Source organism: Dipodomys spectabilis, unplaced genomic scaffold (genome assembly GCF_019054845.1).
Source record: "Dipodomys spectabilis isolate Male_0828 unplaced genomic scaffold, ASM1905484v1 ptg000073l, whole genome shotgun sequence".
Taxonomy (NCBI): domain Eukaryota; kingdom Metazoa; phylum Chordata; class Mammalia; order Rodentia; family Heteromyidae; genus Dipodomys; species Dipodomys spectabilis.
The window spans coordinates 2,679,402-2,694,973 of record NW_024870750.1 but is presented as its reverse complement, the minus strand read 5'-3'; the positions used below and the strand labels follow the sequence as shown (position 1 = coordinate 2,694,973).

The following is a 15,572-nucleotide window of genomic DNA, read 5'->3' as shown; positions in this document are numbered from 1 at the left end:
GGTTACATGATAAGACTCTCCTAAAATAAAGAAATAAAGAATTCCTCCCTCCCAATAACACATGTTGAAAATGTTTTTCAAAATACAGTAGCTGCAAATTAGAGAACATAGTCATTGAATTTGGGGAATGAATCATATATTTATATTGTGCATTTATTTACATCAACTATTTTGAAAATTGAATGGAGATTCTGGATGTTTTTATTTACCTCAGAGACAATCTGTTGAAAAGTTAAGAAAGAGTAACTATATTTCCAAATGCAGTGTTCCTTTGAAAACAATGTGACCTAGACAAAGCAAAAGAGAAATTATGACATTTTAGGAAGACTAAATTACTCTACGAGAAATTATTAACAAGTTGCTATCAGAGAATTCTATTAAAACACTACTTAGTAAAAATAAGTAAAGGTTTAGTGATTATAAGTGAGCTAGTCAATTTCCTTTTAACAAATAAAGGGTAGGTTGATACATATTCTAATTTTCCTCTATTAGATTATTAGAAGAATTTGTAAATCATATTCAAGAACTCCAGATAATGGATGAAAGGATTCAGAGGAAAGTAGAGAAATTAGAACAACAATGTCAGAAGGAAGCCAAGGAATTTGCCAAGAAGGTACAAGAGCTCCAGAAAAGCAACCAGGTAACATTTAGCAATGGCATGAATAGCTTATGTAGGATATGTTTTTATTTTTTTTCTCTTTAAGTTCTTGAGAGTCAAGTCAAATTGCAGTAGCAGTTGAGGTTTGTCTTTTCTCTGGTCCCAGCAGATAAACAATTAATGATGTTACGAATTGACATTGACTTGTTACTGGATGTTAGTTTGGGATCACACTATTCCCTTTTCAGGCTAGGATGATAATTCAGATGTGATGTGGTCTGTGCTCTTACGATGTAAAAATTTCTAAATGACTGCTACATAGACTTGTTCTTTTAGAGACTCTTTATAGCATGAATATTTAGGAGTCATTTGCCGTCTCTTCTGTCATGAAGAAATAAACACCTGGATCAGATTTCCTTAGAGAAACCTTTTTTGGGTAGTTTCACAAAAGTATAAAGTATATGGCTGAGTGAGAATTTTACTGAAACTAGAAAAGCAGATATAGAATATTTTCTCTACTCTGAAGTGAAACCAAAACATTTGGCCCTAGAACTAAGTAGGCCAACTTCGTACTCACTTTTAGAGGCCCTAGAGTTAATCTGGAATCTCCAAATTCCTTTCACAATTTGCCCTTTCTAAATGTAGTTTGAAGAGTATTGTTGAACTCTGAACTGCCTCCCATGGGTTGGTTTTTTTCTTTAGTGATGGGATTAACAAACTGTTTTCTGCTAAAGAACTTCATTTACTTAGGTTCTTTCATGTTCTTTTAAACATACATGGCTGTGAGAAAGTAATTAAAAAATCAGTAATTTAATGAGATGGGGAGTGTGTTTTCATGTAGTTATGGTAACAGTTTCCAAATGCTTCTAATGCAGTTTTCCTTTGGTAATAAAAATAGTATTAATAATTAAGCTAACAAACTCTGGAGCCAGTTTACCTAAGTTTATATTGTAGCTCTGACATTTCTTAGTTTTGTGTAATCTGAAACAGTTTAACCTCTCAGGGCTAATAATCCTTATGAGAGTTATTTAATATATATATATATTTAGAATGATATCTAACATATAAGAAGCCATCAGTACAGTTTATAGCTTTTTCCCCTTGATTTAAAGTTAGAACAGAAGTACCGTACTGAATTGTCAGCAGTCCTGCTAATGAGACAATTTTAAGGCAGTCATTGCACACAGTTTTCAACTACCATAGAGGAATCCTTTGAGATAAAGGAAAGAACATTCTGGGAAGGATGTTGCCTTTGTAAAATAATTGCTGTAGACTTTAATGTTTTCAAAACTAGAAAGAGCAATTTTACCATATATAATCTTTAGCATCGCTTGTTTTAGGAAGCTGAGGGCAATGAAACAGTCTTGCTATGTAGCTCAGGCTGACCTCAAACTCTTGATCCTCCTGCCTCAGCTTCCCAAGTGCTGGGATTACAGGTATGTGTCACCATGTCTATCTTAGCTTGCAGTTTAAATATTTAAAATACATACTAAATATTTTCATTTTAATCAATAATTTTACTTGTGACATTTTTAAATGTTATTCTTTTAGTATCAAGAGGGGTCTTCAAATATCTGGGCTCTTTGATACTTGGTTTCAGTGGTTCCAGAATTATTATTTAAGGTTCTGTAGTGCTGAGTACTTTTGTTAAGTACGATGTATACATGATAAATATGGTTGTTGTAATAGTTGAAAGTGTTAAAGCTTATAACATGGTTAAAGTTTTAAAGTTTTCAGATCGTAGACTAATAATCATGAACTATTTTGTAGATCTCATTATAATTTCTGTGTTATATTTAATCAAAAGCAGAAATGAGATTGGAGGTTTAGTCTTAAAGTTTTTGTTACTTAGTCTTTTTTGTGCTGCTAGGCATCAAACCAGTGTCTGGAGCATGTTGGGCAAGTGTTTTTACCACTTTGCTTTACGTTGATAGTTTTGATTTGTAGTTCTCCGATTATATTTTATACTTAAGCATATCTTTCCTAGGTTGCCTTTCAACATTTCCAAGAACTAGATGAACACATTAGCTATGTAGCAACCAAAGTCTGTCACCTCGGAGACCAGTTGGAGGGGGTAAACACACCTAGACAACGGGCAGTGGAGGCTCAGAAATTGATGAAATACTTTAATGAATTTCTAGATGGAGAATTGAAATCTGACGTTTTCACAAATTCTGAAAAGGTAAGTACTATAAGGTGATGAAAGAAAATCACCAGCAATTCATAATAATGCTCTGATTCTGAACAGTAGTTACAACTTCCAGAGTTGTTGAATAGCTGACGTTATGAAAATTTTTATCATTCTGAAATAAAATTTAATATGGTGCCTGTAGATTGCTGAAATATTTATATTCAGATTTTAATTAGTTTTCTTGATATTTTAATATATGAAAGCACATGTTTGTAAATGCTGGATCAACTGTTCATAAGTATATCTATAAATTTGAGTTTATAGAGTGCTTAAATTATTATATACCATTGGGTGGTGGTAGATTAATCTGACCTAAGTTGTTGTTAACTTACGTTGTTAGCAAGCTGAATTACCTTTCTGTAAAAGAATTCCAAGCTTCTATTGGGTGGGGGGGAGGGGGGAGGCTGGGAAGGGAGGTGAAGGGTAAACAAAGGAGGAGGCTGCAATGCTTGGTAAGAAATGTATGCATTATCCTGACCATGTAATTGTAACCCCTCTGTACAGTATGTTCTCAAATAAAATAAAATAAAATTAAAAAAAAAAAAAGAATTCCAAGCTTCTAATTTTTAATCACTTAATGGGAATAAAGATGGGAGGATTCGGTTATAATATTCAGTGTATATATGTGAAAATGGAACTAGGAAAATTGAGAGGATGGGTGGAGTTGGAAAACATGGGGGAGAATGATGATAAAAGAGGTAACATTGATCAAGAAGCTTTGTATCCATAAACTGACATGTTGAATATAACTCCTCTGTACAACTACTGAAATGATAAAATTGTCATAAAAGAAATCTCTTGAAAGGAATTAGAACAGTTTGAATCATAGAGGATTGAAAAATACGGATTATTTATGTTAGACTCTTTTTCATTTTTTTTTTGTTTATGTAGTATGGAGGAATCGAACCCAGGGTTTCATGCATGCTAGGCTAGCACTCTTCCACTAAGCCACATTCCCAGCCCCATGTTAGAGCCTTTCAAACACTTAATTCATTAAACTTGGTCTAAGGGTATATAATAATGGCTAATATAACAGCCTTGAAAGAAGCTAATTTAGCTTACCGCCTTCTCAGGAAAAGAAAATCAAAATGCATGATAAAGTGGACATTCTTGTGTTTATTCTAACATTGCTTATTCATATTGAGTACAGTTTTTCTAATTTTTTCCCAGTTTACTTCATAGTATATCAGATAGCAGAATGTTAAAAGCTAAGTGTTATTGAGGTTCTCTTAATTAAGCAAGATATTTTTATGAGTTATAGAATTTATAATTTTTAGGATCTTTGAAAAATGGTCACATATATAATAATTCCTCCAAAAGATGCCAATATTTTAAATAATTTTTTTTGTTGTTGTTGTTGTCAGTCATGGTGCCTGAACTCTGGGCCTGGGTGCTGTCCCTCAGCTCTTCAGTTCAAGGCTAGCACTCTACCACTTGAGCCATAGCACCACTTCCGTTTTTTTCTGTTTATGTGGTGCTGAGGAATCAAACCCAGGGCCTCATACATGTGAGGCAGGCATTCTGCCACTGAGCCAACTTCCCAGCCCAATAATGAGTTTTTTAATGCAGGAAAAATTTTAATGTATTTATATCTTGAAGAGTAAAGGACACAAAATCTAGTTTTAAAAATGAACAATTTTAGAACCTTTAAATAGAGATTTGATTGTAGTCTGAAACAGATTGACAGTAAGTCTATATTACTGTTATTATAAAGGTTATGTACAGAGAGGTTATAAGTACATAAGTCAGATAAAGAGTACATTTCTTTTTGAACAATATCACTCCTTCCATTGTTCTCTCCCAGTTTTCCCTTTCTACCCACAAATTGTATAGTTCACTTTCAACATAGTGTCTAGTGAGTATCACTGCTGCATTTGTTCACCCTTTCTCCCACCATTTCTATGCCCCCGCCCCCTTTACCCTCTGAATGGCAGATAAATGAACAAACAAGACCAAAAACAAAAACAAAAACAGCCACAAGCAAAAAGATCTTATTTCCATTTCCCGGAGTTCATCTTGATAAATGTTGTTGTTGTTGTTAGTAGAAGTAGTAGTAGTAGTATTTACTGGTCCTGGGGCTTTTGGAAAGGCAAATAAAGATTCCTAGAGTATTTAAGTAAATTTATTTTTCTCTCCTTTGCTTATTTTTCATCTGTCTGTTTCTTGTTTTCTTCCTCCTTTTTTCCTTCCCTTTTTTTAAACTTTTCCCCCTCCCTTTTCCTTCTCTCTTCCTTATCTCCTTTTCTTTTCCTTCTCAGCACTATGATTTGAGCCTAGTTCCATAAACATGCTAAATAGGTTCTCTTACCATTATCATTTTCAGTTGCTAACCACTCCTGCCCTGCTTGCTGCACATGAGTACGTGTGTCATTGCCCTTTTGTTTATATTTTGTTTGAGATTGAGTTTTGTTAACTGTGCCTGGACTGATCTTGAACTCCTAATCCTCCTGCTTCCACCTGGTGACTAGCTGTGACTATAATTAATATCTGCCAACATACCCAGCTGAGTTTTATTTATCTATTATGCTTGATTCCTCCTCTGTTTTGTTCTCTCATCTTTCTCACAAGTTCTGGTTTACTGTTTGCTAATTAAGGGTGTTCACTTTTTTGGCCTGGAACTCTTATTACAGTTAACCACATTTAAGAATTCATGTATGATATTAGACTGCCAATTATTACATAAGTTTCCAACTATCTCATTTTCTTGGTTCTCTGTCAATTACTTTGACAGTGGAAAAAAAGGAAAACTCTATCTAGCTAGAAAGATGTGTGATTGTGAGAGGAATTAGAATTGAGTAAGATATCAGTAAATCATATTTCTTTTTCTTCTTGCTCCTGGGAAATTTTTGCTTTTTATTTTTTTACTTTTTTTTTTTGCTAACCTACAGTAAGCAAAATTTTCAGTCTTAGAATATTACCTATTTTTGTGAAAAATGCAACCACAACCCCTCCCTCCCCTCCATATGATGTTTACTGCTGTCCTTACCTGTATGTGGCTTATTTTTCTTAGACTGGCATCTTATTGTTTTTCATGTAGATTAGGCTTAATAATTGGTTATTCTTAAAATTTTGGGGGTAATATATCCTAATATCAATATCAGATTCAAGCATATTATTAGATTTTGATTTTAATACGTTTAATATTTATTATTTATTTGCATTAATTATATTATTGTAACCTTTAGGGATGTATATGCTTTAATCAGTTTTTATAAAATAATTAGCTAAAACAAGTCAATAAAACAAACATGATTTACTGCTGTACTACATTGTATTACTATTGTACTAGCAAAATCACTGCTTATGTTAAGCAAAATCAGCAAACAGTATACTTTGGTCTCTTCAAAGAATAAGAACAAATACAGAGCTGATTGTGTACCAGCTATTTTCTTTGGTAAGGAGAAAATGATGGAATTTGCTAGTACAACTAAATGGTATTGAGAGGAGTGGTACTGAACTGATAACTTGTGTCATTTTGTAGAAGGGTAGGAGGTGTAAATGGCAGCTGAAAAGGACAATGACTTAGTAGATAGAAAGCAGAGGTAGCTAAAGCGGGAATGCTCTTCACTATTGTTTGGAATAATAATAAGAAATAGGCCCTGCTCTTATCCACAGTTGCTTGTCACACTTAGCATGACCACTTAGAATAAAAAAATCTAGGGAAGCATTCCCTTGGAGGAGCACTGTGTATGTAGCAAGTGTGATGCCCTGAGTTGTAGTAGTTGTACTAGTAATAATATGAATGGTAGTAATAAAAATAGAAAAGAAAAAGCTAATACATTATTGTTCTTAGCCATTCCTTTACTTTCGTAAGACTCTTTAATGAAAGAGGAAAAGAATCACCATAAAATTATTTTTCAAAGTTCTGCCAAAGTAAAAGTCAGCATTAATTAGGAATGTAAGGGAAAGGTATACATTTTGGAACTTACCTACAGTGTTCTATAAATAAGTACAAATATATACATTAAAAAATATTTACTCCTTGTCTAATTTCCTCTGTTTAACAATTTTAAAAGTTATCTCAGCCCAGCCTGTAATCCTAGCTACTCAGGAGGCTGAGATCTGAGGATCACAGTTCAAAGCCAGCCCAGGCAGGAAAGTCTCTGAGACTCTTACCTCAATAAACCACCAGAAAACTGGAAGTGGTACTGTGGCTCAAGCGGTAGAGCACTTGCCTTGAGCTGAAGAGCTGAGGGACAGAGCCCAGGCCTAGAGTTTAAACCCCATGACGGACAGCAATAACAAAAGTATATATCTCTATACTATGGTTCATTCAATTGGCTTTATATTAAACTTTATATTTGCTTTTAGAACAAGTGTTTTAAACTTACATAGTTATTGACAAACATTTTGTTACTATTTTCTTTATTTATCTTAAAGTGGGCATGTGCAGCAACATGTTCTAAAACATTTCATAAACCTTGTTTATCTTTCTTAGGTTTATAAACTTAGAAGAACTTTACACTTTGCTTTCAGTAAGAAAAGATTTAAATTTTTCCAGAGTAAAGATTGCCTATAGGTTTCATCAGGAAAGAACTGTGGCATTTAAAAAATTTTAAAAAAAATCACACCGGGGCACTAGTATCTCAGGCCTATAATCCTAGCTACTCAGGAGGCTGAGATCTGAGAATTAAGGTTTAAAGCCATCCTGGACAGGAAAGTCTGTGAGACTCTTATCTCCAAAAAATGACTCAGAAAAAGCCAGAAGTCACACTATGGCTCAAGTGACAGTGTTAACATTGAGCTAAAGAAGCTCAGGGACAGTGCCTAGGCTTTGTGTTCAAGACCAGGACTGGGACGCATGCGTGCGTGCACACCCCACAAAATTTTGCTACCAGAAAGACAAATGCTTGGATTTTGGACTTACTATGGTGATACCTCAGATGTATTCTTTTTTTGGGGGGGGGTGGGTCTGGTCGTGGGGCCTGAACTTTGGGCCTGGGCGCTGTCCCTCAGCTCTTCAGCTCAAGGCTAGCGCTCTACCACTTGAGCCACAGTGTCACTTCCGGCTTTTTTCTTTTTGCTTATGTGGTGCTGAGGAATTGAACCCAGGGCCTCATGCATGCAAGGCAAGCGCTCTACCACTGAGCCACCTTCCCAGCCCCCTCAGATGTATTCTTGTTGCCCACAGTTTCATTTGTGGGTTTTAAAGAAAAACGGAAGGGGTAGATTTTACTATTATTAAGTGTACTGTTAATTTGGATATGCCTAAAGTTGTGTGTTTTTTTTTTTTGTATTGTTGCTTTTTTTTAATCTTTAATAGATAAAGGAAGCAGCAGACATCATTCAGAAGTTGCATTTAATTGCACAGGAGTTACCTTTTGACAGGTAAGTTTGTCTCAAGAGCTAATGTTTAAATATAGTATAATGTATGGAATAGAATGGATTTTTTTTTTCTCTCTTTGACTTTCTTTGCCTGTTAAGTCAACAGAAGTTGTCAAGCTCTGTTTTGTAAGTTATAATGTAAAGCAATATAATCTACTGTTAGTATATACACTTAATGCTACTAAGTCTTTAAATAATTTCAATTTTTCTTGTTTGCTATTTGAAAAAAAATTGAAGTTGAAGTAAAATTTTGAATATTCTTGTGTTGAGAATCATGATGGTAAGAGACAGCTAGAACAGGGCTATTAAGTTGCTTTTTCCTATTTCTAGATGAGAGTACTTAAGTTTTAAGGAGTCTTGGGCACTTTTGAAAGGCTGATGAAAGCTATACAATTTTTTTTTTTTGGGTCCGGTTGTGGGGCCTGAACTCTGGGCCTGGGCGCTGTCCCTCAGCTCTTCAGCTCAAGGCTAGCACTCTACCACTTGAGCCACAGTGCCACTTCCGGCTTTTTTCTTTTTGCTTATGTGGTGCTGAGGAATCAAACCCAGGGCCTCATGCATGCAAGGCAAGCGCTCTACCGCTGAGCCACCTTCCCAACTCAACAGTTTCTTTAAAAATTATATCAGATTATTGTATATAATTTTATGGTACTTTAGATTTTATCTGTACATTTCCTGGAGACTTCAGAGTAAATGCAAGGTCTCAGGGCCATTGCTATTAAATTTCACCCTAATATAAACTATCCGCTGAGAAGGAAATTTTTTCATAAATTCCTTTAGTCAACAGAATGTTATACTCTGTAATAAAGTGTTGCTGGTAGAGGTAGTTTGTGTGAATATCTGAAAGAAAGATATGATTTTTTTTCATGCCTGTCTTGAATCCTGAATGCAGGGACTGGGTTTGTTTTTTGAGTTTTTTGTTCAAGTCAAGCACTCTACCACAGGACCATTTCTGGCTTTTTTGGTAGTTAATTAGAGATAAAAGTCTCGACTTTGTTACGATCTTCAAATCTCAGCCTCCTGAGTAGCTAGGATTGCAAGGGTGAGCCACCAATGCCTGATGAAAGCCAACTTTTTGTACAACAGATGTTCTTCTGTTAAAAGGTTTCAGTTACAAACAGCATATGACTGCATTGTTATGTTTAAAGATGGACATTAACTCTGAACATTAACTTTAAAACATAAAGTGAATATCCCCTTCCCCTGCCAAAAGTATTATTTTAACTGTTAATCCTGTATCATCATAAGGATTAACAATTTTTGGAATTACAGAGTAAAACTGCTGTGTTTACTACTTAAAATGATATACTGTATCTACCTCAAAATAGGTGCATGCTAATAATAGTTGACTACATCTCCAATTCTTCTATTCTCCAAAACACAGTGGTGTATATTTACCTTCTCCATCCCTCAGGTTCATACAGTTTTGTTTGTTGGGTTTTTTACGTACTGAGATTGAGTTCTACCACTGAGCCATACCCCTACCCTTCTCTTAGTTTTAGCCTCTCTACTAAGCCTTGATGTTGAATATTTGTCCTAATCAGGTCTAATTTTTTTTCCACTCAGATCATTTTGGCCTCATGAATTCTGAGATTTGCTATGATTGACCCCTCCACTCCCCATCTTACTTTTCCTTTCTTTTCCTCTGTCCCTTTTCCCTCCCTCTTCTGTATTTTAGCAATGGTGGGGATTGAGTCTCACGCTTGATAGACAAGCATTCTACTACTTGAGCTATGCTGATGTTCTTTCTTCTTCGTTTATTTTCAGATAGGGTCACATGCTTTTGTCCTGGCCAACCTTCACCCTCTTACTTCTATCTTTCAAGTAGCTGGGATTGTAGGAATGCAGTACTGTGTTCTCTATTATGACTTTGATATATCATTCTTGTGTAACTCTTAAATTTGGATTTCTTTTTTCACTTGCCTTTAACATCTCTTTTTCCAGCTACTTTCCTGTCTTCAAAGGATAGATTGCAGGCTCTCTCAATGACAGTTTCCTCAATATTTGGGACTTGAAAATATTTTAGTCTGTGATATTTTAGTTTTTGAATTAGTAAAAATTCACTGCACTGTATGTGTCTATTCTTGTCTGAATTTGTAAAAAATGGAATGATTGCTCATGTAGGCACGTTGATGTACTCTGTATAGTCTCTTTCATTTTCTAAGTTTAAAACTATTTGTAGTTTTTGTCATTAATCATTGATTTTTAATTTTTATCATTTGCCATTACTATATCATATCTTACTGTTACTCATTCTTTTCTTTTTTCCCTCTCTCTCTCCACTGTGCTCATGCTCTTGTTCTTGCTCTTGCTCTTGCTCTTTCTCTGTCTCTCCTTTTTTGATGGTACTAATGTTTGTACCCAGGACTTTGTACTTGATCCATGCCTCCAGTCCTCTGGTTAGTTTTGATATTGGGGCTTGCTTTTTGCTTGAGCTAGCCTGAGCTATGATCTTCCTATTTACACGTAACAGCTATAGTTGAGATGACAGGCTTGTGCCACCATACCTTTTTTTTTTTTTTTTTTTTTAACCAAGATTGGGTATCTTTAATTTATTTTTATTTTTATTTATTTATTTTTTGCCTGGGCAGGCCTCAAACTGCAGTCCTTCCAATCTTAGTCTCCTTTGTGGCTGGGATGACAGGCATGTACAACTTTGCCCAACTTATGGTTGAAATGCAGCCTTGTGAACTCCATTTCACTAGCCTGGGCTGGTCTTTAACCACAGTCCTCACTACTTGATCTCAATCTCCCAAGTAATTAGGATTACAGGCATCAACCACTGCACCCTGCTTTTTTTTTTAAAGATAATTTAAACTTTATTTTTAAAAAGCTTGATGGGTGAGAATTTTATTTTTCATAATAAGTGAGTTTTAAATAAGCAAGAATAGTAATCTAATCCTGGTCTGGCTATGTTCTTAGAGCTTCCTGCAGACATCTTTCCTTATTAACAAGTGAATGATTACCCAATGATTTCCTCAGTGAGAAACATATACCCTATCTGAATTAACTAAATTTAGTTAATGTACCTTATATCAATACCCTTTTCTCTGGCTTTGCCTCTTTTTTTTAAAATATATTAACCTTTTAATTTAGTAGTAGTATTAAATTTACAGAAACATGTCTGAAATATTGTAGAGGTTATTATCAGAGGTAATATAGAAATGCTCCCATTTACGTGTGAACCTTTTATGTCTTATATTAGTATCCTGGTATGTTCATTGTAAAAAAAAATAAACTACTGTTTTTTTTTATCTTCCAGATTTTCAGAAGTGAAATCCAAAATTGCAAGTAAGTAGAATGTATTTATTTAGGCTTAAAAAAGTTGTGCCAGTCCTGGGGCTTGAACTCAGGGGCTAGGCACTGTCCCTCAACTCTTTTTTTTTTTTTTCTTCTTTTTTTTTGTTCCAGTCATGGGGCCTGAACTTTGGGCCTGGGCGCTGTCCCTCAGCTCTTCAGCTCAAGGCTAGTGCTCTACCACTTGAGCCATAGCACCACTTCTGGCTTTTTTTCCCTCTGCTTATGTGGTGCTGAGGACCAGGGCCTTGTTGCATGCAAGGCAAGCACTCTACCACTGAGCCACCTTCTCAGCCCTGTCCCTCAACTCTTGTAATCAAAGTTAGTGCTTTACCACTTTAGCTATAGCTCTGCTTCCAGCTTTTTGGTGGTTAATTGGAGATAAGAGTCTCAGACTTTCCTACTTGGGCTGGCTTCTAACATCGATCCTAAGATCTTAACTTCCTCTAATTAGCTTCAATTACATGTGTGAACCACCAGCATCCAGCTATTTATCTGGTTTTTTAAGTAAACAAAAACTACACCAAAGGGAAAAAGTAAATAGCAAAGGAAAGAAAATATGAAAAATGTTATCTTCCTCATACCATCTTTGAATTTGATTTTTCTTTTCTGGATACAGCTGTTACCAGTTTAGTCTAGGCATTCTTCTAGAGTATGTTTTGATTCATTCTCCCTTTCTTTCTTTCTTTTCTTTCTTTCTTTCTTTCTTTCTTTCTTTCTTTCTTTCTTTCTTTCTTTCTTTCTTTCTTTCTCTCTCTCTCTCTCTCTCTCTCTCTCTCTCTCTCAAACACACACACACACACACACATGTGCACATCCCAATTTTTTAAAAATTGTAGCTTTAGACTTTTTTTTTGCTGGTCCTGGGGTTTGAACTCGGCCTGAACGCTGTCCCTGAGCTTCTTTTTGCTCAAGGTGAGCTCTCTACCACTTGAGTTACAGTACCACTTTTGGCTTTTTTGGGTAGTTTGAGATAAGAGTCTCAGTTTCCTGCTCAGGCTGGCTTTGAACCGAGATCCTCAGATCTCAGCCTCCTGAGTAGCTAGGATCACATAGAGCCATCAGTACCTAGCTTGTGTTCTTAATATAATTGGAGAAATTGTATTCATACATATATGTCTGAAAAAGATTCATTTTAATGTTAAGATATTATAATATTTAATATCTATTTACATACTTACATGCTTGATTCTTTTCTATCTTTGGTATATTTTAGACTAGATCATCTGAGTTTCTGGAAGATCATTGTATTTGTAAACTCCCAAATCACTGATTGGTAGCTTGGCTCTCTGTTTAGAGGACCATTTTAACGGAAGGTCAAAAAACCACCTGTATTTTCAGAAGTCTAAGAATAAAGGTGACGTGTGTAGGCTGGACTTAGGTAATCATTGAGAACCATAACATTCTAAGGAATATAGTGAATCAAGTATCACATATCATCTTAAGAAATTTGTTGTTGTTAAGTCCATCATTGCTTATGGTAGAGACATCTGAACAATAGTAAACTGAAGTTTTTAGTCCTTTTCAGTTTTTCTGTAGCTTTTGGTTTAAGACTCAGGATGTTTTAAGTTTTTTGCTGTGAGAACTGCCATCTGGGGATTTTATTCTTCTCTTTACCTCCCTCCCTCTGGTGGTTGTGTCTTGAAAATACAGATTTATATATTTCAGTGTTTTAGGAGCTAGGTCCACTGTTTATAATCCCACTGTGTTTGTAATTGTTTCAAAAGAAGGAATATCCATAGTAGTCATATTTATAAATAGCTTAGATGCATATATATATGTATATAACTTGTATACTTTTGAAAAACATTCAGTAGTTGTGCAGAGGTTACAATGTCATAAATCAGGTTATAAGTATGATGAATCTTGATCACTGTGACATTTCCACTGTTCTCTCCCATTCTTCTTCCTCCCCATCCCAACCCTTAAGTTACAAAACTCAGTTTTTATATAATGTTCATTGAATATAATGACTGCATTTTCTCATCCTTCATCACTCCATATGTGCCTCTCCCCCCCCCCCCCCCCCCCCCCCCGCATTGATAAAAATATCCTTGGATAACAGAGTGGCTTTCTTTTTTTTTTAGGCAAATATCATGATTTAGAATGCCAACTGATTCAGGAGTTTACAAGTGCGCAAAGAAGAGGTGAAATCTCCAGAATGAGGGAAGTAGCTGCAGTTTTACTTCATTTTAAGGTAACTGTTACAAATTTAAATTGGAAGACTCTCTTCAAGGTTGTAGAGATTTTGTAAGTTTTATATATTGTATTTGATTTTCCCTCTTATATAACAGTAATAAGTTTAACTTTTATAGTAATTTTTATGCATATTTTATATATCTAATGTTAAATGTTAGGTATTTAATTAGTAAGGATTTTAATATTTATATATTTAATATTTGATATAATTTGACAAAATTGTCATTCTCTTACTTTTTAATGTATTTTTCTCAACATGTCAAATAAGTCAAAAGAAGAAAACTTCACTATAAAATACCCAGTAGAATATAGGAACCTAATAGTAGATGAATGTGACTAATAGAAGAAATCCAGGAGATCTCAGAGAGATGTTGTATTATGGAATTGTCTTTCTAGAATTTGAATTGGAGATCTGTTGTGGTAGTATATTCTGTGAAGAAGATGCTTAAATAAATAGTTCTTCCATTTCAGTGTCAATGACTCACACTGGTAATCCTAGCTCAGAGCTGAAATCTGAGGATCATGGTTCAAAGCTAACCTAAGCAGAAAAGTCTGTGAGATTCCATCTCCCTGATAACCAGTAAAATTCTGGATTAGAAGTGTAATTCACATAGTAAAATCCCACCCTATCAAAGTTAGCTCAAGGCATTGAGTTCAAATGCTGGTATTGAAAAATAATTCCTCCTTTAGTCTGTTTCTTCGTATTTATATCACATTAGGAAAATGGAAACTGTTTATTGGACTTTTTATTTGATAATGTGAATGAATATTGGCAGTGGTTTTTGAGACAGTGATTTACTTTATATTGATGGACTTTTTTGGGGGTGGGAGGGGGTCGCGGTTGCTGGTGCTGGGCTTGAACTCAGGACCTGGGCACTGTCCCTGAGTCTTTCTGTGCTCAAGACTAGCACTCTACCACTTGAGCCGTAGCACTACTTCTTTTTTCTCAGTAGTTCATTGGATATAAAAGTCTCATAGACTTACTTCTTGCCTGGCTTTGAACCACAGTTCTCAGATCTAAGCCTCCTGAGGAGCTAGGATTATAGGGGTGAACCACCAGCACCCAGCAAGCTTAGTGCCATTGAGCCATAGCACCATTTACAGCTTTTTCTGCTTATGTGGTACTGAGGAATCGAACCCAGGGCCTCATGCATGCAAGGCAAGCACTCTACTACTGAGCCACCTTCCTAGCCCCCAAGCTCACTCATTTTTAATGTATGATTTATTGATAACCAAAGATCTAACTTTATTGATCTTAATGTATAGCTCTGTTTTAGACACATTTATTGAAATAGATTCAGTATAAAGAGTAAATGTTCAGGCATGGCTTAGCCGTAAACTGTATGTCTAGCAGTCCAGAAGTCTGAGTTCAAACCCAAATATTGCTTTGTTTTATTTATATATATAATAAATTTCCAGACTGCCAGTTAAACAAAAATCTGTCTAAATTCATGGAAAGGAAAGGAAATACGTCAGTCCTTCTCACTTCTTTTCTGTGTGTGTCTGTGTGTTTTTGTATGTGTGTATTGGAGTGAAAGAGTTTACTAGATGATTGATCCTAAGACAGAATCCACTGTAGAGAGCACAGTCATACTTCAGCTTTCTTCTTTCATGTAAACTCCAACAAGGATATAAAGCAGTCAGGGAATTTCATCATAAAAAGAAGGAAAAGACACTCATGTTAACGTACTGGTTATTGACTATTAATTTTATTAATTTCAATGACTATTGGCCATTCACTAGAAAAATGACATAGTTTTATTACATACAATGCTTTTCCTGACGTTTTTTATTTGAAAGAACAATAAAAATGTGTTTCTTCTTTGTAGGGCTATTCCCATTGTGTTGATGTTTATATAAAGCAGTGCCAGGAGGTAACTTGACAATCTTATTTTTTTTTAATTTGACGCTAATTTCTATTTTGAAACTAATATAAAATTTATGTATCCACTATGTATATTT

At 35.1% G+C, this 15,572-nt stretch overlaps 1 protein-coding gene across 1 annotated transcript in view; it reads left to right on the top strand.

Moving 5' to 3' along the window:
* Positions 1-15,572, top strand: part of Exoc5 (exocyst complex component 5) — a 51,765-nt gene that overhangs the window by 12,787 nt on the left and 23,406 nt on the right. The window contains exons 3-8 of the mRNA XM_042682510.1: positions 493-640; positions 2,586-2,780; positions 8,053-8,117; positions 11,377-11,405; positions 13,499-13,608; positions 15,440-15,484. Coding sequence (XP_042538444.1) covers positions 493-640; positions 2,586-2,780; positions 8,053-8,117; positions 11,377-11,405; positions 13,499-13,608; positions 15,440-15,484 — 592 coding nt within the window. The remainder of the gene's footprint in view (positions 1-492; positions 641-2,585; positions 2,781-8,052; positions 8,118-11,376; positions 11,406-13,498; positions 13,609-15,439; positions 15,485-15,572) is intronic.